This window comes from Manis pentadactyla, chromosome 6, assembly GCF_030020395.1.
Source record: "Manis pentadactyla isolate mManPen7 chromosome 6, mManPen7.hap1, whole genome shotgun sequence".
Taxonomy (NCBI): domain Eukaryota; kingdom Metazoa; phylum Chordata; class Mammalia; order Pholidota; family Manidae; genus Manis; species Manis pentadactyla.
Genome location: NC_080024.1, coordinates 103,359,889 through 103,383,056, shown reverse-complemented (window position 1 = coordinate 103,383,056; position 23,168 = coordinate 103,359,889). Strand labels below are relative to the sequence as shown.

Genomic DNA, 23,168 nt, shown 5'->3' with positions numbered 1-23,168 from the left:
CCTGCTTGTTAGAGAAAAAGGCTATTAGAAGACTGTTAAAAATGAGACTATCTCCTCATTGTGAATTCTGTTCAATTCTAATATATTCTAGGTCCTGGTAGTCAGTAGGCTTGGTTCTGGTCCCTCCAGCCTGTGTGTGAGATCTCAGCAGGGCCTATGCAGGAGCCCGCTTTCAGAAGCAAGGTGCAGTTTACAGGGACTATACTTAGGAACACATTTTAGATTATAAATATCTGATGTGTGCATGTGTGTAAAAGCAAGTGTTGTATACCTTAAACAATTCTGTTTTCTTTTTAAGGAAAGGATGGTTTTATATCAACTCCATCATATTTCCATCTCCAGTTTTTCTTTATCTAAATGTTTATTTCTTATTTTTTTAAATATCACTAGACATTTGATTGGGTAGTGCATGCACATAGGACAGTATTCAAAATGGGGAGGGAAGTGTAACGTGGTATAAAGCAAGTCTTTTTATCCCCGTTTCCCTATCCAGAGGAAAATTTCTCATGTATGTTTCAGAGATACACTGTAGTCACATAAGTGTGTATATATATAAATATATGTATGTGTAAATGTGTAAATATATATATTTTCAAGGTGCAGTGTATTCCATAATCTGCCCCCCACCTCCACTCCCACCACACACACACAGTACACCTTGGCTGTTGTTCTGAATCAAGTCAAAGAGAGCTGCCTTGTTCTTTTAAGTGTCTGTGAGGGATCTTAGAGAGCATGTAATCTAAGTTAATTATTTTTCAGAAGAGGAAAAATTTGAGGCCTAAAGGTGTTAGGTAACTGGTTGGAATTCTGTTAGTGTGAACTGACTTTACATTGATGTATTTTTGGCCTTTTTTAAAGTAGACTTTGTTTATTAGAGCAGCTTTAGGTTCACAGCAAAATTAATCAGAAGATAGAGAGGATTTCCCCTTACTCCCACACACTCATAGCCTTCCCCTCCATTATCAACATCCCACCAGAGTGGTCCCATTTGTTACAGTTGACAACATGCATTCATTCACATACCATTAGCACCCAAAGTCCACAGTGTTCATTAGTGTGATACATTCTGTGGGTTTGGACAAATGTATAATGACATGTATCCACCATTAGAGCATCATGCAGAGTAGTTTTATTGCCCTCAGTAGCCTGTGTTCTGCCTATTCATTCCACCCTCCCCACGAGCCCCTGGCAACCACTGATCTCTTTACTGTTTCCATAGTTTGCCTTTTCTAGAATGTCTTAGAGTTGGAATCATCAGTGCGTAGCCTTTCAGATTGGCTTACTACTGCATGTAGTAATATGCATTTAAGTTTCCTCCATGTCTTCTCTTGGTGTGATATGTTACTTCGTTTTAGTGCTCAATAATATTCCATTGTCTATATGTACCACAGTTTATCCACTCACCTACTGAAGGGCATCGTGGTTGGGTTTTCCAAGTTTGGCAATTATGAACAAAGCTATTCTAAACATATGCAACAGGTTTTTGTGTGGATATAAATTTTCGGCTCCTTTGGGTAAATATTAAATAGTGCTATTGTTGGATTACATGGTAGGAGTATGTTTAGTTTTGTTACACTGCCAAACTGTCTTTCAAAGTGGCTGCACCACTTTGTATTCCCATCAACAATGGCAGAGTTCCTGTTGTTCCACATTCTTATCAGCATTTGCTGGTGTCAGTGTGCAGGATTTTGACCCTTCCAGTATGTGCATAGTGGTATCTCATTTTAGCAAACAATTGTATTTCCCCAGTGACATAAGATGTGGAGCATATTTTCGTGTGATTATTTGCCATCTGTACTTCTTTGATGAGTCTCTGTTGGGTCTTTGGCCTATTTTTTAATCAGTTTGTTGTCTTCTTATTGTTGAGTTTTAAGAGTTCTTTGCATGGTTTAGGTGACAGTCCTTTATTAAATGATGTGTCTTTTGCAAATATTTTTTCCAAGTCTGTGGCTTGTCTTTTCATACTCTTGATACTTAGTTTTTTAAAATATTTTTTACTCAGACCTCTTAAAATATTTTTTTTACTCACATTGTGTTCCATCTTTAGGTTTATGGTTTCTTATACTGTAGATGTTTAAACATTTAAATGTAAATTTAAATTTACACAGGTGGTAAATTGATTCTTAGAACCATTCTCAGCATCTCACACCTCAGCGATACCTCTGTGACATTTGACAAGTGGAGTCCAACCATTTTCATATAGTTTCTTTATATTGCATGTTCATTTTGTGGTTTAAATTAAGATACTAATTAAAAATTTTTTTCTTTTTCCCATTGCAGAGACATACCTTCTAATGTTAGGCTTTTAAATATACTGTTCAGATTGTAAGATCACTGTTTTTCTCTTCACTTTCAACTGCGTTGTCTAGCACTTTACTCTCTTCCTTTTAGTTTGTATCTTGTATATATGTTTGAGTATGGGCTCTCTCCCCCCTCACCCAAAATGTGCTGTTTTTTAATGTCGAACACCAGAGACCATCATTTATTGGGTGCTTGACAATAATAATTGATTTTCCTTTGCTGTGCCCACATGCATTACCACAGCAAGGTTCATAATGTAACTCTGTTGGCATAAGACCATGCGATACACCATTGGCCCATGCAATAAGGGGAAACATCTTTTTTTATATAATCATGTTTGTGTAAATTATATTCTGCATTTGTGCAGTGAGTTACGAGAAGTAATGTGCTTGTTCCCACATATGGTGATAAAGATGTCATGAGGAAAGTATAGTATTATTTTCTTTTTTCTACCCTTAAACATATATATATACTTATCTTAGTACTATACCATGTAGCAATTCTGTTAGATAAAAACAATATTTATTTTGCTTGTGCAATGCAAGGAGCTCAAACATAATCTGTGTTTTATATATATGTCTTGTGTGCATGTGTAATTTTATATTTATATATAGGCCCTCTGCTACCATTTTCGTGAGGATGTGATTTAATGAAGTCAACTGGTACAGATGGAGTATACCAAAAGTCTGAAGCAGAGAAACAAAACTAGTTTTAACCATTTGGTTTCAGAACAGATAGTCAAGAAAGCCTGTCAAAGGGCTTTTATGTGGGTACGGACCTTTCAGGACTGGAGGATTTCTCCTGCTCCACAGTGGAGCAGTGGAGTGCCCTGGGGAAGTCTGAGGGGCTTTTCATCATCTTGGATGAAAATAAAGAAGTCTGCTTTCATTTCTTTGTCTTTCATTGCAGCGACTTGTGGATAACTTAGTTTAATTACCTGGCATATCTCATTTTACTAACCTGCAAGACTGAGAGATAGGCACAAGAAGACAAAGTTGCTTCTGATTCATCTTTCTGATATTAAATGTGCACTAGTGGTTAGAGACACCAATTAATTTGACAGGCTTCCAGGGAAAGATAACCATTCTTCAGTTTTCCTCTGGCTTAGATCAATTGAGTATAATAATGTCTTTACTTATAAGGAGAGATCTATAATTATTTATTTTCTCATATCATTCATACACATACACCACCACCATTACCACTAAAAAGATATCTTTTCTTTTTTTTTTTTCCTATTAGAGATGAAGATGACATCAACGATGTGACTTCCATGGCAGGGGTCAGCCTCAGTGAAGAAAATGCCTGCATCTTATCAACAAACTCTGAACTGGTTGGCACACTAATTCAGTCATGTAAAGACGAACCATTTCTTTTCATTGGAGCTCTACAAAGGAGAATTTTAGACATTGGTAAGTGCAGGCTTATGATCATTGACCTGATAGGATTGTCTGTTCCAGGGAAAATGTTACCAAAAGAGACAGCTGGGCTGGTTTTCCTGGAACTCTCAGGCTTAAGTGAAGCTCTAGGAGTAATCAAGATTTTTTCGGTGTTACAGTAGTTTATTTTAAAAACTGTTAACATAATTTAAGTCAGATAACCTGGGATTTTTTGTTTAGATAATCAAAATTAACATTTTATTCACCTTTCTTTGTGGGAGGATAAGTGTATGTATTTTTATATGCATACATACATATGATCTACTATTCTTTTTTCTGCCCTGTTCCTTTTTGGTTGGCCTTTGAAAGAAGACGTGAAAAAGAACATTTCAGTTCTGTTTTGGAGCCAAACATTTTTTTGTTGTTGTTAATACTACACTCACAGTAATGCGAAACACTACAGACTCACCCAGTTAACCAAACAAAGGGATTGGAGAGATGTTGTTGCATGAGAGTCACCTCATTCACTCTTTCATTCATGTCAAATCTGGGGGCCAGTGCTAATGACCTTTGAGTATACTTGAGAAAGAAATTTTACATTTTATATTGAAGGTCTAACACAAAAATGAATGTTGCTGATTTTTTATATGTTTGCGGTATGTTTAAGGACTACAAAATATATCATTACATATTTTAAACTTCCTTCACAAAATACTCGAATAACAGATGTTTGAACTCCCACAATATGCTATACAAATTGCTACCTTTTTCCATCTTTAAGTTTGGGTCTATATTATCTGTCTTTTATCATGAAAACTTAGAATTTTCAGGTAGTCTAAGAGATAGGAATGCCTAAGAGCTGATTGTAAAATGTGTGTTTGCTGTTTGCTTGCTTTTTGTTTGTCTTTTTCTCCCCCCCGTTTCTTCCTCTTCCTCCTCCTTTCTTCCCCCTCTCTTTCTCTCATGTTTTCTTCTTCTCTTATGTGTTTTCTTCTGTATAGGATCCTCTTCTTTAATTTTGAAACAAACCTAAGCATTACCTTCTGTGATAGTTTGGGAAATTCTGGTATTTTAAGTCTTTGAAGCCATTTACTTATCTAGAGCTTTGGTAGAGTAGAATTAAATAATTTATCAACTTCCTCCCCCCCCTTACAAATTTTATTTCCAACTTGATTTAAACCCTGGTTATATGATAGGAAAAAATTTAGCATTCAAAGAACACTTTTGATCATTTAGTACAGATACTGGCAAGTTTTTTCCTCAGAGGGCTAGACAGTAAATATGTGCTGCTCAGTGGGCTGTGGGTGTGGGTCACACTGCTCAGCTCTGCGGTCATGTTGCTGAAGCAGGTGTAGACAGTATTAAGTGAACAGGCAAGACTGTATTCCCATCAAACTTTATATACAAAAAGAAACCTGATTAAGTTTGCCAGCCTCTGCTTTCAAGGAGAATTCTGGGGTCAACTATTTGTATTTTCAGTTCTTAATGATATAACACAAGCTTGTCATTTAATATGATGGGAAATTGCAAAACTTACTAATTGAATTATTTAAGCTTTTTAAAAAAAACAAAACCAGAAAATGGAATTTTGTATTTCTAGGTATGTTTTCCATTTACAGTAAAATTCCATCTTTACAGAACCATTCAGAACCAAGACCATTCTATTTTTATAATAGAAATTATAAGTTAACCAAAAGAATTTTTTTTTAGAGATTTTATTATCTGAAAGAGAAAATGGCTGCCCCCAGAGAGAGGGAGAAGCCCAAAAGAATTTTCTGCAAGAAAATTTTTCTACTTGAATAATGTTAGAAGAGTAAACATGCCACTGTTCTTTTTTTTAATTACTTAAATTACACAGGTATTTATAAAATCACATAACAAACTTGCAGGACCAACTAGATCTCCTGAATCAATTATGTTGACTTTGTTAAAGAGAGTGCTTTGAAAGTGGGAATTTGTCTTACAGTAGTTAACTTTGTAACTTTGTCATGTGTTGTTATCAGCTTAGCGAAGATACTAGAGCATTTCATTATTCATGAGCCCTGGAACTGTTTGCAAATCCCAGCAATTGCTTATTTCTAATATTTAAAAAATAAGGATTTTTCTTTTATATAGAATGAATTATCTGTTTTGTAAATCCATGTGAAATTACTTTCAAGAGTTTCCTTCCAAAACACTTAATATTTTTAAATGTTCATTTTCTTTAAGCCGAAATGGGATGTTGTCCTCTACTCAGCTGTGTTTAGTTGTAATTATAATCATTGGATTGTTTTGAAATAGTACTGTCACTTCTGTAGAAGGCCCTACTATTTGTTTTATGCTGATGGTTTTAGTTAGGTACATTTGACTTTGTAGTACCCTTGACTGAATAACAGACCTTCTCTATTAGAGGGTCATCCTCTTCGACTGAGCGTGTGGCTTCTGGAGACATGCCCGTGGAGTCGTGAGGGAGGAAGGAAACACTTGCCTAGCCACCTAGATCAGCCGAATTAAACCTGGCAGTCAGGGGGTGACAGATGTCACAGCCAGATCGCCCTCATAGCCTATAGTCTGCATTTCGAATTAAAGCTTAACATTTATCATGGAATATTGTCAAATAATGTACCTTAAGATTTATTGGCTTTTGATTAAAGCTTATTTTTGCTATATTCATTCATACTTTGATCAGCATATGAGTATGTTTCAAATAAAGTACAAGAGTAAACAGTATCTGAAAAGTTCCTGTATATATGTTTATGTAAAACAAACACAGTAGCTCTATTAAAAGCCCATTTAAATTAGACCACCTATTTACCTATATCCTTAGATTTAGGTCTCTGTTGATACAGGTGGTTTCACTGAGCTGGAGAATTACTATTTAAGTACTGATAAGGTTGGTTTATAAAATGCCTTTGGGTATGGGATCCAAATTGTTTTCCTAAAAGTTTCTTCCTGGTTAGCTGAAAAGAGTGGTTTATTTACAGAAGGAGGTATAGTGAAAGAGAAGCTATTCATTTAGATAGGTAAAATGACAAGGCTTTGAACCCATTTCAACTTGTAAATTAATTGCCAGGTCTTTCCATCAGAGTATGAGTTAGAACAAAATAAGCTTGATTGATAATGGTCAAAAAGCATGTAGGAGTGTCGTGTAGACAAGGCAATAGAGACTCACAATCTGAATTCATTTAAATAAATGTTATATATATTGTTAGCAATGTCACCAGGGTAAAACGTGATTTTCTATTTTTTTAATTACTAAAATTAACAGAATATGGCACTAATTTCTGCAGTTACCATTTTCCTCCCTGAACACTAGGCTTGATTTGTGTTCTTATTAACTTTGTCCTATAAGTGACCTTGCACGGAGAATGATTCTGGAGGCTAAGTGAAACAATGTCTATATTTTCTGAGGCTCCAGGCTAGGTTTTATTAATGTAATGTCTAAAATCTTTGAAGTTGTGACTTTACCAGGAAAATCATAATCTCCAAACCTTTATTCATAATGGGTCTGACTTCCAGGGGGAAAAGAATACCTGCTGAGCTAATTATTTCAATTACCAGCCACTGCTAAAACACGTAATGGATTTTCTCTGCCTTCACAGGTAAAAAGCATGACATTACGGAACTTAACTCTGATGCTGTGAACTTGATCTCCCATGCAACACAGGAGCGATTACGAGGCCTTCTAGAAAAACTGACTACAATTGCTCAGCATCGAATGACAACTTACAAGGTAAAGGAAATCATTAAAAGAAGTACAGACTCTTCTCTCCCCTCTTTGCTATGTTAAAAGTCGGTTTTTGGTATGGATTCTTATTCTCAGTATATTTTTAAAGGAAATGGTTGAGACATGTTTCATATTGGTAGACCAAGTCTCCTTCCTAATTTGTCTTATTTAGATATGCTTACATGACAAATATAATTAAATATAGAGTTTTAACATGGTATCCAAAGCTTCTGTGTCAGTGCAGACTTACACATGCATCTGTTCTGCCTGAGGCTTTCTCTCCTAAAGCTTTTGAATGGGAAGGAGGATATGTTAGAATGGAATATTGAATAGTTGTGTTCCCTTGAGTGATCTGTATGCTGCTAGTACTCCTGTTCCTTTTATTTTAATAAGGTAAATGATTGTACTGAGTGCTAATATTGATGCCACTCATTATCATTCTTGGTAGCTTTTATAAAATATTAAATGCACGAATATCCTGCCTTGTTCCTAGGGGTGTGAACCAAATCATTTGCCATCATCAAGTTGGAAGTACTTGATTTATTTGAATTATGGTTTTGGTGGAGAGTAGATTTATTGGGTGATGGATGGGAAAGAAAAAGAACATTTTCCCCCAGATCAAGAAATGCTCATATCTATATTTTGTATGGCACTGTATAGGGGTAACCTTATGAGGTTTTGCATTTGCAAGAATGGTCACTGTCATGATGTTACAGCCGTAGGTTTAAAGGAATCCAGAGAAATAGCACCTACCACGCCACCAGTAAGTTCCCTGAGGAATTATTCTGTTTTCTTTCCTTTCAGCTTCATTTAGAAGTTTTGAAGAACTATTTATAGCTGTTGAGGTTCTCACTTGTATAAATCTTTGAAACTTTGCTGGATTGACTTAAAAAATGTGATTATCAGGAGAAAAAGCTGTGAACAAAGAGAGTATTAATATTTCTTCTTGTGTATGTCCAGACTTTTTGTATTTCAGGTCGTCTAATTGTTGGCACATACCTGTTTATGGTTTTTCTATTAACAATCCATTTTATTTCTGTAAAGTCAGTAGTGACTACCGATTTTGATTTTTTTATTTTAGTTTCTTAAGGTGTAAAGCAGGTTACTGATTTGAGATCTACCTTTTTTAGTGTAGGCATTTACTACTATAAATTTCCCTCTGAGTGCTGCTTTTGCTGCATTCTGTAAGTTTGGGTACATTGTGTTTTTGTTTTCACTTTTCTCTTAAGTGTTTTCTAATATCTTTCAAGATGTCTTTGATCCGCTGGTTGTTTGAGAGTATGTTGTTTAATTTCCACATTTGTAAAATATCCAGTTTTCCTTCATTTCACTGTGGTCAGAGAAGCTTTTTTGTATGATTCAGTTATTTTAAATTTATTGAGGATTCTTTTTGTGGCCTATCGTATGGTCTAACCTGGAGAATGTCCCAGGTGCACTTCAGAAGAATGTGTATTCTGCTGTTGGCTGGAGTGTGTGTATGTCTGTTAGATCTAGTTGGTTCATAGTGATAAGTCCTTTTTTTCCTCATTTATCTTCTGTCTGATTCTATCCATAATTGAAAATGGGGTATTGAAGGTTTCAACTATTATTGCAAAATTATGTATTTCTCTTTTTTAGTTCTGTCAATATTTGCTTCATATTTTGGGGGACTCTGTTGTCTGGTGTGTCTTTCTTTATGTTACATCTTAATGAATTGACTTTTATCAATATATGATGTCCTTGTTTATCTCTTTTAACAATTTTTGACTTAAAGTCTATCTTGCCTCCTGTTATTAGTATAGACACCCCTGCTTTCTTCTGGTTATTATTTTCATCAAATATCATTCCATTCTTCACATTCAACCTATTTATATACTTTCATCTAAAGCAATTCTCTTATAGACAGTGTTTGGGTCTTTTTTTTTAAATCCATTCTGCTAATTTCTACCTTTTGATGGAGAGTTTAAGTCCATTTGCATTTAAGGTATTTATTAATAGGAAAGAGCTTATGCTAGTCACTATTCTGTATGCTGCTTTTTTTGTCCCTTGTTTCCTTATTACTCTTGTCTGTTTGTTTAATTGATTTTTTGTTGTGTACTATTCTGATTTCCTTCTCACTTCCTTTTGGGTGTATTTTTAAGACATTTTCTTAGTGGTTACCTTGGGAACTACAATTATCCTAAATTTGTAGTAACCTAGATTGAATTACAACAGTTTACCTTCAGTTTTGGGATATGAAAGAATTAATTTTTTTTGTCTTTTTACCATAACTTAAAAAAAAATTATAGTTTCTCAAACTGGATTCTCCCAATTTCACACCTAAGTCACCTTATAATTCTAGAGATACTTGAGCATGCATTTTCATTTACAATGGACAGTTTCCTTACAAAGTACAACACCTACAATTTAGTATGAAATAGACTTTTTCTAAGTAATATTTGCTATTCTGAGGGCTATCCAAAGCTCTGTTATATATTCCAGCCTTCACATGGAATTCTTCTGTTGTGCGTCAATACCGTATGTTCTAAGGATAGTATCTAACCCAGCTGGAACCTCAGTATTTTAGCTTAAAACTAACACCTCCTTAACCTTCCGTCTTGTACACTGCCTGTGCTAATTGACTTTCCCCTACTTTTCCCCTTGCTCATTCCTTAATACAGCTAATCCCACTATCTGAAATTGTACGTGGAGAAAGGCAGCTACATTATCATCCTTCTTTGAACAGAACTAATAATCATTTAGTTATATTTGGATCTAGTTCAAAATTGCACTATTTTGTAGACTTTAATTGTAATAATCTTTGTGTCACAGATTTAGCCCTGTCCTTATACTTCAGTTCACCCCTGATAGAATTTATTTTTATCTGTACAGTATGGGAAATTTTACTCTATGAATTTCACAAAAGTGAGCTACTTTTATTAAAAGTAAAATCCTACCATCTCTTTCCATTTGGCATCCATCTACTTTTGATAATCTTTCACCTGGTTAGATAAATTCTCTGATTAACCATAGTCCATAAACTGAGATTTAAGTTAAGAAGTAAAAAGTGACACATGTGGTACAAAGTTTTTGATCTTGCTGCCAGATGTTCCCCCACTGAACATACATTATGGCCTTCTGCATGCCAGTGACTGTGGAGAAGCACTCATGTTTTCCAGTTGAAAGGACCTGTCATGCTTTCTTTAGATGGGATTCACTTAATGGTGTTATCATTTGGCCTGGATCCTTATATATTCATTGTTAAACCACCCTGCTCAGTGGTGCATGAAGACTTCAGTTAGGCCAGCTGGGTAGACAGGAAAAAATGTGGTAAGATTGGGGTTACTGTTGTTTGAGTAAGGCCGAGGATTCATAGGAATAGGGGAGACACTCATTGTTTAGTATCTGGAAGAGAAAAGGAAGGATGCAGTAAGCCGGAGGGAGCTGTATCTAAGTTGGGAGAAAGAGAAGGAATCTTAGCATAAGAATGAGATTGGGTTACAATTTAGAAAGTCTGTGCCCTTTATAATTTAGTGTTTGTTGTCTTTTTAAAATTAAATTCTGTCAGTAACTATCTCCAGGAGTATCTGAACATAAAAATGGTAAGATGAGGTCTTTAAGAAACCACTTGCTATTATGTTTATGCCTCTGTGGTTGGCCTACAATATATTACATATTCTATCTTGTATTATTTAACTTTAAAAAGCATTTGAGGACTTTTTTTGTATTAAACATGAAGTAAAATAAGTAGCACTGATACATTCTTGTTTGTTATACTATGTAATACTCTTTTGATCTAGCTAAATACCAACAATAAAACTTTATTTTAAAAAGAATCTTGGGCATATGAAATCTCTCAGTCCCCGTTAATTGAATCAGCCATAAACACGGGATAGAACAAAGATGGGAACAGTGCTGTGCCCATGAGTTTCAGGCCAGGCACTAACTGTTGGACTAAATGTTTAAATGTTTAAAAACATTGTTTTCCTATTACACAGCCTCCCTCCTATAGCTTGGATATCTAAATTACTGAGATGAGTAGATGGCAGGATGTCTTAAATATTGATTGGGAAGATTGCCCGCCATCCCCCCACAAGCACATATGTATTGGAGAGTAGAGATAGGTAGGTCATACTGGATGAAGAAAATTAGAAAAATATAGATCAGAAAGCACTGTTCTATACTCTAGAATACCAGAATAAATGAAACAATGTAAAGTTTAGCATTTATGGAACAATTAAGACAAATAATTACATTATAGCTCTCATTTATAAATTTTTTACTTAATTTCTTTGAATGTAGTTTCTGCCCAAGTTCGTAACTTAAGGAATCCTCAAAATAAGGTTTAGGATTTTAATGTTTCCCATTTTATCTTATGTTGTATTTTGCTAGAAGTTGTATTCACTTGGTAAGGTTAGACTAAGCCAATAACAGAAACAAGGGTGATAATTTTCATCTTTGATATATTTTCAAGTTAGGTAGTTGTGTTTTTTGGCTTTTCACAGATGTAATTAATCATATTAAGGTCTGCTGAGATGGACAAAAATTTAACTAAAATGATTTAGATTATCGGTAAATGGTACACTCACTTGCTTTCTACTTCCTCTTAGAATCTGCTTGTTGGCTTAATTGCTCCCCTCCCCGCCCAATGAGGCTACTAGAAAGCTCTTTGAAACTTAAATGCTTGATCACTTCTCAAATTTAAAGGATGAGTAAAACTCTTTTGTGGTTGTTGTTTAACAGAAATAAAAATATTACCTTCTGAAAATGTAGCTCCTTCTGTATACTGGTGTTATTAAGGCTTGAGCTCATTTATAACATACCTAATATAGAATGTGTTCCCTAGGATCATCACCTGACATTCTGTTTTCTAGGCAAGTGAAAATTACATCCTGTCTAGTGATACCAGATCACAGCTCAAATTTCTTGAAAAACTAGATCAACTGGAGAAGCAGAGAAAGGATTTAGAAGAACGAGAAATGTTATTTAAGGCAGCCAAGGTAAGGTCCTCCATGATTCATGAGTGAACATGGCCTGGCAGAAAGGTCAAAATTGGCTTTTTGTTTGGTTGACTTGGTTTTTTTAGGCTTTATTTCTCTGAAGGGTTCTTAAAAATGGAGTTACTAATAAAATCTCTCAGCCACAGTGGTGTAGTACAGTGGCTTTCAGTTAATGTAGTTTAATGAGACATAATATTTTTTCTCCTTATTTTCAATTCCTGTGTGCCCAGCATCATACCACCTACCACCCCCAAGTAAAAATGTTTGTAAAGTTTTCAAGGTCTCATTATGGATATGATTTGAGATGTGCCAATTGAAGTTGAGAGAAAAAAATTTGGAGAGTGGACAGAAAGGTTATGGGTAAAATTAGGAGTAATTAGGACTATATGAAACAAAATATAGGATGGGCAGAAATGGGTTAGAGAGTAAAAGAACAGGTGACACTGTTATTTATTTATTTTCTTTCTCCCTTGTTTAAACATTTTCCTGGAAGGGTAGTATCAGATGGCGTGAAAGGTAGTTCCACTACAGTTTCTGTCATCTTGTTCTGTATTTCTTTGTAGGCCTAGGGCCTTTGTGAGCAGTCTTAAGGGTTAGGTACTAGTCATTTTTGTGTTTAAACACCTTAGTTTTAATTTCTGGTCTTCCTGACAGCTTCCCCTCTTAGAGTATTTGTTTCTGATCACATACCAATATTTTTTATTTTAATTAATTTTGGAATTATTTCATGCTTAGAGAAAAGTTGCCAAAGCTAAACAAAGAAGTGTCATCTCCTTTGCCCAGATTCCTCCATTTTTAACATTTTACTGCATTTGCTCTATCTCTACTCTTTCTACTACAACCTTCCCCCAAAATACCCATTCTTCTCTTTCATTCTTTTATTCTTTTCTTCAGTTCAGGGTTTTTCATATACTCAAAGTTGTGCAGCTGCTGTGTTTAATTAGGCTTTCTCTAAACCTTTTGAAGCAAGCTTCAGACATATGTCCCATCTTGCCTAAACATTGTAGTACGTGTGTAAGAAAGCAAGGGTGTTCTCCTCTATAACCCTCCCAGTCAGGACAGGAACCATGTGACACTACCATCTAATACAGAAACCCCCTTCACATTTCACCAGCTGTCTCAACTCTGTCTCATTTTCCTTCATGGTCCATTTTTCCATTCATAAATACATGTTTCATTCAGATGCTATCTCTTTTTCTGTCTTCCTTTTTTTTTCCATGTCTTTGACAGGTGTCAAGAGTACAGGCCTTACCTTCTGATGGGTGACTCGCAACCTGGGTTCATCTGGTATTTCCTCATGACTTGACCTAGGTCATTCATTCTTGGCAGAAATACATAGAAATGATGTTACATTCTTCTTAACTGATCATATCAAAAGGCAACCTTGATCACCTGGTTGTGTGGGTGCCTCCCAATTCTCTTCATTTTAAATTTGCCATTTTCCCTATCATAATAGATTAGTTTTTAGCTGAAAGTTATTCCAAGGTTATACCAATATCCCACTCCTCATCAAACCTTCACATACCAACTCTAGCATCAAGAGAGGATACCTACCTGAATCAGCCACCTCTGTGATGATTGCCAACTGGTGATTATTCTCTTCATCTCTTCTGCATTTATTAGCACTCTGCTATATGAAAGAACTTCCCTTCCTCTCTTATTCATCTGTCCATTCATTTATTCATGCATTCATTTATATCAATGGATTGTATTTCATTCAACAGTCTGTAGTCTCTTAATATCGTTATTTATTTTGGTGTTTAAATTGCTCCTGAGTGGAGACCCTTCCAGCATGCACTTCTGTCCTTTCATCGTGTTTCCGTCACTCATTGAGCAGTCCTTACTTCCTGGCACACCGTATTCCAGGACCAGCTTTTGTCTTTTCCCAGCCCTAGCATCAGCCATTTTTGCAAGGAACCTTGCATCTTTTTAGTTGAGGATGATATCCAAAGACCAAGATTATAGCATATAGAGTGCTCATTGCTAATGGGGTGTCATTACCTGTAGGCCCTCTTAATGGATAGATGTAGGAAATATATGTGTGGTATATATATATATATGTACACATATGTATGTGTGTATACACATATTGACATACATCTGTGACTATTCCTCTGTGTATATATTATAAAACCATAAGTTTATATGGATACCTCTAACTCCAATCAATATCTAGCCTTAAGCTTTCCATGTTTATAAGTACGTTCTTCACAGTCAGAAACTAGGCTCTCATTATCTTTGACGTATCACTTATGTACTCAGTTTAGTTATGGTCAGTGTAACTAATCTCCCAAACTCCATGCCCCTGACTCCTCTGTCTGTTACCACTGTTACCCCTGCCCTCTAGCCACTACACCCACTGGTCCACGCCTTGATGGGTCTCCCCAGCCCCTCATCACCTGACATTTCATGGACATGGTCTACACCTTCATGTACCCGAGCTCCCCATGAGGGTGTGGTGCACCACTGTGAAGATTCCCCTGTCCTACAGACTCAGTCTCCATGCTGAACCCTCGTGCATGGGAGGGGCAGCTGAGACAGAGTGATGCTCTGCTGAGGCCTCAGTGTTATGAGCAAGCACATAGCCGCTGTAATGAGGTGGTTTGTTGGTGTTTTATTTCCAATTACTAAGCTATAAACAAGGTCATAAACTATTAAATACTTGTTTAGTTTTTACTGGATATAATTTTTATACTTATCCTCATTCTCTTTAGTTTAGTTATGGTCAGTGTAACTAATCTCCCAAATTCCATGCCCCTGACTCCTCTGTCTGTTACCACTGTTTAACCTCTTTTACCAGACTTCTAAGTAGTGGAATGCCCCAGGTTTCAGTCCTAGGCCTTCTTCTCTGTCTGTAATTCCCTCTTAAATTTATGTTTTCACCTCAGTCTACATTCTGCAACTCTGAACTCATAGCTGACTGCCCACCTGAAATCCCCTCTCGATTGGCTATAGATATCTTACATTGAAATTTGTCCAAAAGAGCTCCTGATTCTCCTCTCCACCTCAAAATGCTAGTAGATTTTCTTAACTTAGTAAATGACACCATTGTCTGTCCAGGTGTTCAAGTCATAAAACCTAGGAATCATCTTTAACTCCTTTTCTTCTCCTCTCTCTTTACATGCAGTTCACTTCCTATTTTATTTCCAAAATGTATCCATCATCTTCTCTTCATCCCCATTGTCACCGCTATAGTCTAGGTCATCTTTCACTTGGACTTTTATAATGTCTTTTAACTGATTTCCTTTTTCTGCAATTCATTTTTCATGCTATTGTCAGAATAATGTTTTCATAACACATCATCTGTGTCTCTTGCATAAAAACCTTCAGTGGCTTCCCCTTGCGCTTATAATCCAAAGTTATTACCAGATTTTAAAAAGCATCCATGTCCCTCTCTGAGCTCACCTCCCATCATTCCATTCTTCACTCACAGCAGCAGTCATACCGGCCTCTCATTGAGTGTGCCTGCCACGCTTGTGTCCCAGACTACTAATTAGGCATCTAAAACTGAACACTGCATTCCCATCCCCTAAACCTGCCCCAGTTTTTACCCTCTCAGAAAGTTGGAATTCTCTTCCCTGCAGTTGCTTAGCAGGAACTGGAGAAGTCATCCTTGAACCTTTCTTTACTTCATACCCTATGTCCAGTGCATCAGTGAGTCTGGTTGGCTCTACCTGCAAACTACATTTCTGTCTAATCATCCATCACCATCTTCTCTGCCATGACACGCGTCTATGCTGCCCTCATCCCTCCCCCCATCTTGCATCCACACAGTGGGGTAGGATAGTCCTGACCGCTCTGTGTGCCTGGGCCTCCAGTCTTGGATCCCCTCCTTGTATCCTGTATGCAGCAGCAGAGCAATCTTGGAGCATGTCTGATCAGTGGCATCTCACTCATGTGCCCCAAGCCCTCCAGTGGCTTTTCCTTATAACTAGAATGAAACCCCAACTCCTTGTCATGGCCTACTTGGCAGCACACAGTCTCCAACCTTATGTCTTTCAACTTTTCTCTAAGCTTCAACCACAGGGGCCATCTTTCTGTTCCTAGGTATACCAAACTAACTGTTCCTGTTGTCATAAGGTGTTTGCAGTGACTCTGCCTTCTGCTTGGAGCATTCTTGCCCCAGATTTTTGCATGGCTATCCCCTAACTTGTCAGTCACATCTCTACTCAAATGTCGCTCCTCACAGAAGACTTCCCTCCCGTCCCAGCTGAAGAATGTCCCCCGCTCCTTTCTTCCTATCTCACTATCCTATTCTGTTTTCTTTATATAGCACTGATCACTACCAGTGATTGTTTATTTTTCCCCATCATAGATGTTTTACACATCATAACTGTTTAGTGTCTATAAAATGATTTATTATTTTTCTCCTCTTAAAATATGACTCAAAAGCAGAGATTTCTGTCTTGTTATTTCATTTCTGTGTCTCCAAGGACTAGAATAGTGGCATACAGAGTAGAATTTGCATGGTGGATAGTCAATAAATATTGGTTGATTGACAAAGAATTGATACCATATGTGTTTATTTTATACTGGGGCAGAACATTATATAAACACATATTTTAATATACATTTTATACACATACTCTCTCCTAGTATCATAAGTGGAATAAAAATGGAGTTTGTCCTAGTTTGGGTTGAAATAAAGTTGGTTTAGTAGATTGGGGACAAAATGAAGAAAAAAATCTATCTTTGGGTAGGGTCTTACCTAGGTATTTAATTAAATTGTTTAAAATTATAAGATTTCTTAAATCTAAACAGTTTTTTGTATTTTCCATTAGAAAAAGTACTGATAAATCAATGTACACATATCAGGTAAACTTAGTAGATAGAAAAAGACATTTAGTTTTTCTCTAGTTAGCTATCTGTAGGTAGTTGATGTTGCATATCATAGAGCAAACATTCGGATTTATAAGGAGTTAGATGAATCTGTTGGAATGAGAAGAAGCATACTCCTATCCCAAGTATATTTTTTAGTGGACACGTGTTCATGGTGTCAGAAATAAAATTCCTTACCCTTTCTTCCATTGTAGCATTACATAGAGAGGTGGCTGTCTTCTTAGAGCAGTCCTGTGAGATTGTTCATTTTTGGAATGCTACACTGAATCAGTCTGGAAAGTGACATTCCATAAACATTTATTTAACCTTTACTTGTGCATAGCATTCTGTTAAGCGCTACAGAGGACCCAAAGATGATAAGATACTCTAGTGAAAATACTGGGGTGTATTTCCTACTTAATTTTTAAAAATTGCACTTTTGAAGAGAGAGAGAGATTTAGTTCAAAGTTAGTTAAGTTCTTGATTTTAATAACCCTCAAAATCCCATATGTTTTTCCAAAATGGCTTCACCCAAAGATTAGCCACTGTTAATCATTTTCATTCATTTCAGCAACAATCACCCTTCTTTTCTTTTCCTTCATCTGAATCATCAGTTTTTCAGTTTTTAGTGTTCCAATGAGAACAACGTCACGCCTCAACTGGACCTGACTGACAGTGTTAGCATCATTTTCAGTGTAAGCTCCCTCTGGGCTAGAACTGCCTCAGCCTGGCCGGGGGGCAGGGAGGAGGGCATGCGCTAGCCTGGATTGAGGCATTTTCCCCTGGAGCTAAGATTTTCAATCACAAGAGAAAATTGTCATTTATTAAATATTTAACAGCAACTGTGGTGTTTAGATGTTAGTAATTTCTATTAAAATTGTCTTTTTCTTTGATAGAGTCGATCCAATAAAGAAGATCCTGAACAGCTGAGATTAAAGCAGAAAGCCAAAGAGGTAGGTCTTGCAAGTTTGCACGCCGCACTCGTCTTTGTGTTGGAGGGAGGGTTGGCAGCTCTCTCCAGGCAATCAGGTCACGGTTTTGTTCGCTATTGCAAACCATTTGCCCAAGCCTGGGGGAAGGACAGGAATGGCTGTAGGCAAGGGCAGTACTTCGAATGAGGTCAGTGAGTTACGTGCACTCTTTTTAAAATTTATTTTCTAGGTCTAGGCCCATGTAGAAATGGCTCTTTGTGAACTAGAGCAGTGTACTTGGAGGAATACAATGTGGGATTAAAAAAATAAAATAGAAAAAGAAACTTCTGAGATTTAGCATCTGGGACTGTACAATAGGCTACATTTTTCCAGGGTAATTGTTCGTTTTGTAAATCTGATACTGCTTATAATTCTTTGGCTGGGAGGTGGTACTGGGATTTAGTTTTAAATGGAAAACGCCTCTGGCTTTTAATTTTCTGGGCCCAGCAGTTTTCTGTTCTGGAATGGAGCCCTTGTTTCACACAGTTCATGTTTAGCTGCAGGGGTTTTAGTTTATAGCTTAGACTGGTTAAGCTTTTACTCCCAGAGGCCTCTGCATAGCAACTGTAGAAATCAACAAATAAGTTCATTTATGTCTGCAGCCTCCTCTCAGTAGCTGACTTTTTACATTTCCCAGTATCCATTTCCTGACTTTTCTAGCCCGAGAGAAAAAAGCTTCACTAATTGGAGCTTATTTTAATTGAGCCTTAATATTGGATCTCACTGGAGTTGCCCCCAGAGCTGCTGAGAACAGAAGGAAATGAAAGTACCTAAGGTTGAAGATGTGTGTGCATGGGTGTGTGTGTGAAATTTTTCACTTGACCTACAGATTCTTTTCCCTGCTGAATAAATCATCAAGCCTGTTCACATTTCTGATTAAGGATCTGACAGCAGACGATAATAAAGACAATTGAGGTGTGAGACGTGTGATACGGAGCTGAAGAAATTGGTTTCTATAGTTACTTGACTAATTTCATGCAATTTTTAAGGATCTGTGTGCTAAATAAGAGTGATTTCCTGAACAACCTTTTTCCTTAACTGTGCCTCTTGAACTATGAAATTTGTTGTTGCTTAACATTGCTGCATTAGGCTCCTAGGCGCCAGGAGCAGGAGGTTATTTATGAATGTTTTAAAGGCCCTTATTGTTTGGATTAATGCGGGAGCTGAGTCAAAACAAATGGAAATCTAGTAAGATTCTTACAATCAATGTGGTGTTTTCACCAAAACAGAGATGGAAAAGTACAGGAGCTCTGGATGGAGGGGTTTCTGCATGGGCATGTGGAGAACTGGAGAGCGAGAACATTAGAAAGGATTGAAACCAGAAACATTTTATGTCCACAATGAAAAATTTCTCATACTCGTTTCTTCCCAGTGGGAAATTGATCTAAAAAAGTTAATATGAGAACTGTACCTGTAACCCTCTATAAACAAGCCTGGCTTGGTAAATTATTTGAGGATGTGCAACCCATTGTTCGCGTCAGTCCTGGGCCTCCATCTTTGTTTTAGTAAAGGACTGATTAGATGCTTGCTTATCTTGTTTCTCCTAATTCCACTCCTCTTTTGGAAAATATGTTTCAGAAAACTTACCCATTTATCCTGAAAGATCTTATCCTGTCTGTTCCTCCTTTATAAACCTTCATAAACATCTGGATCATAGATTAATTTTTCCTTCAAGCTTGTATGGGATGGTTTTGTTTGTTTGGTTTTCTTTTGATATTGTGTATAATTGTTCCCTGAGGAATGAATAGGTGGACATGATTTTTTAAAGACAATTTTATGAGTAAATGTGCAAAAGAAAAATACCCTCCTCATGAGAACAGGTGGTAGCAAACCTTTTTTTTTTTTAACTCTCTTTGCACCTCCATTTATTTATTTTTCTTAGCAAGATTAAAAGGACTGTTTATCTTTCCAAATATTTGGAAAGTTTTCTAGTTACCTTCTGTCCTAAATCCTCTCTGGTTGAAAAAAAGAATCAAATACATTGGCCCCATTCCAAAAACAGAGCTACTCTGTATTAGTTGCAAATGTTTGATGAAAGTAAAGTAATGTCATTTGTGTCATCCCCCTGCCCCTTAGAGCTCTTAATGACTTTAATATCTAAGGGGTTCTTATTTAGAATCAAACACACAGGGATACCATATTTTGTTTAGTTTCAAAAGTTATTGACCTATCTGAATATATAGAGTTGAATCATTCTATTGTATGGTAATTTGTAAGGTTATCATTTGGGATATGCTAATTGTTACCACACTGTTATAAACTATAAACGTTGGTGATTTTCTTGGTATTTGGCTGCCTGGAAAGCTTTCTTTGTTCAGTTGTGAAAATTCTCACGTATTCCTTAGAGTTGCTCAATTGAGAACTGCTTTGCCTGCTTCTTCCAGGTGTCTACCTACTCACCAAGCTCGTCATGGGAAATAGATCAATGGCAATCTCCTGGGAATGCAGAACTCCAAAGAGGTGTTTAGAGAAGTTGTAGACTTTCTTGGTCCTGGGAAATGTTTCAGCAGTGATGTTTGTCATATTAAATCACACCTTGAATCCCCTTCAAACATCCTGATTTGTTATATATATCTAGTGACCCTTATTTCCTTTTTGAGTATCTGTTTTCTCCTTTGAGAAATGTGAGTTCAGTGCATCTGTGCAGAGTGAGACAGAGTTCATTCACTTTCTTTTTAATGATTCCTAGCATTCCCACTTTCATTTGTTATTAGACAATAGAAGATGAAAAAGGAATGCAAGACACGTACCTGCTTGCACATTAGCTTCACAGCGCAACCTGTAGAAATTGGACAAGAATAAGTATTAAATGATTAAAATGCATAGCAGGTGGATACTGACATATTTAGGATTTTTGTCTGTAGAAAATATAGGATATAAAAACTGTAATTAGTACAATCCTCCATAAAGCATTTTTGTGCAAGAAATAAAATACTGAATCGTATGGCTCATTACTGATTAGAAAATAAATTATTTAGTTATGAGAAAGGCAAGGGATTTTTTTAATGAAATTTAAAAAGTTAAGAAGTCAGTGAAATGTGATAATTAAGGCTCCTTTTAAATTATAGCAATTTGTATTTAAACTTTAAGCTAGTTCTGCATGAGCCAAAACTCATGGAACACTGGACAGGGCAAAATTAAATTTGTCATTAAAAGTACATTCTAGCATCAAATTAATACAGTATGGAGAAGATGTTCTTAAAATGACAAGTTATAAAGAGCTTGTGCACATGGCATAGAAACAGAGATGCAAATGTTTCCAAGCATTGATGGCCTAGGACAGCAGTTCTCAAACTTTGGCATGTGTCAGAATTATCTGGGTTTGTTAAAAGACAGATTGCTGGCCCCATCCCAGAGTCTCTGATATGGTAGGTCTAAACGAGGCCTGAGAATTTGTATTCCCAATAAATTTCCATGAGATTCCGCTACTGCTGGTGTTATGGAGCTCACACTTAGAACTATTGGCTAGGAGGAGAAAGAAGGGGTCTTTAAAATTCATCACTTCTGTTCTCCTGTTCTCTACATGGTCACAGAACACTAAACAAAATCCTGTGATTTGGGAACCTGGTAGTTGGCATCTTGAGCTCTCAGAGTTCATTTCCATCCAATTACCATTCAGTAGGTTCTCTTGGAACTAAGAGAGCTACATTAAGTTTTTAAGTGGATATTTTCACAAGAGACCTTTATTGGTTGTATCTCTTCATTTGTGTACCTTACCTAGGAAAGATAATATTTTATGTAGAGCTTCATCAGAAGGTTGCATGCATCCTTAATTTTGAAGTATAAGGTCTTTGTCTTGAGACATATTACCCTTTTGGTAGAAGAGGTGCATATTATAAAATAAATAGCATTGGACTAGGAGTCAGGAGTCTTGGGCTCTAGAGCCATCCTACCATTACCTAGATCTCACTTTGGGGAAGTTACTTTACCTTCTATTGAAAATGAATATAAAAATACATGCTCCACTTAAGTTAAACAGCTCTTCATAATTTAGGGAAGGGTGCGGTATAAGGGGGAAAAGTAGTAGCTTAAAAACCTTAGTATGGAAATATTTAAAGTAGATGCCATCCAGCTTTTAAACGTTAAGTAAGGGCAGCTGTGCTCTTGCCTGTTGACTTTGAGTGCCTACATTCTTTCTGTATCTTGCCCTCCCTAAGCATGTGAAACGAACACAATTTTGGATTTCCCATATTGTTGGTGTCCTGATTTTTCTGAATAATTTAGTCCTTCCTGTTAAATATGTCCCTGTGTCTGTCGAGGGAGTTGGCTGTATGACACTTGGTTTTTGTATTCTCCATGCTTCTCTGATGCAACCTAAGTTTTTGGTTTCTGCTTTCATTAATTTTTAATTTTCCATATCTTTTTTTCTTGTAAATTATATGCTTAACATCAAGAAGTACCTCTCTTGAACTTCACATCTCAGAGCTTATAGGGTCTTTAAGGTAATTTGCTAATGTGTTTGGATGGATTAAAGTCAATTCTACCATAGTTATACTTAAGAGTGCATAGAGACAAGTACTAAATACCAGGGATACAATAATCTTCAACTACAGTTGTTCTAATGATCTCTAAGGTACTGACTTGAATTTTAGGGGACCTCTACTGGATATCAGAGAGACTGTGAAAAGGGAAATGAACCCTCTGTCTGTTTCATTAACCATAGAGGAAGGAATGAGAGAACTCCTAGAAAGAGACCTTGCTAACCCTATTTAGGTCTTTTTGGACCAAGGTGTGTGTTGTTAGTTGTAGGTGAGCAAGCCGACTTAAGTTTTATGAAACAGAAGCTAATAGGAATATAATATAATAGAAATCTATTGTCAGAATTCTGGCTTAAGTAGCTTTTCAGGTCTCAGTTATGATGGAGTGAACACACTCCACACTGTCTTTCCCACTAAACACAGCTGTAAAACCTGGACAGAATTCGTGGAACACCTGTTTGAAGGTTTTGAAAAATAAATAGTAGGCAAATTGGGAAAGAAAAGGATCATCCAAAAATCACCAAACCAGGTTGCCATACTCTCCCACTTGCCCCACC

At 36.5% G+C, this 23,168-nt stretch overlaps 1 protein-coding gene across 1 annotated transcript in view; it reads left to right on the top strand.

Moving 5' to 3' along the window:
* Nucleotides 1-23,168, top strand: part of TAF4B (TATA-box binding protein associated factor 4b) — a 117,198-nt gene that overhangs the window by 52,252 nt on the left and 41,778 nt on the right. Inside the window, exons 10-13 of the mRNA XM_036914257.2 lie at nt 3,544-3,713; nt 7,262-7,392; nt 12,219-12,344; nt 18,059-18,115. Of these exons, the coding sequence (XP_036770152.2) occupies nt 3,544-3,713; nt 7,262-7,392; nt 12,219-12,344; nt 18,059-18,115 (484 nt within the window). The remainder of the gene's footprint in view (nt 1-3,543; nt 3,714-7,261; nt 7,393-12,218; nt 12,345-18,058; nt 18,116-23,168) is intronic.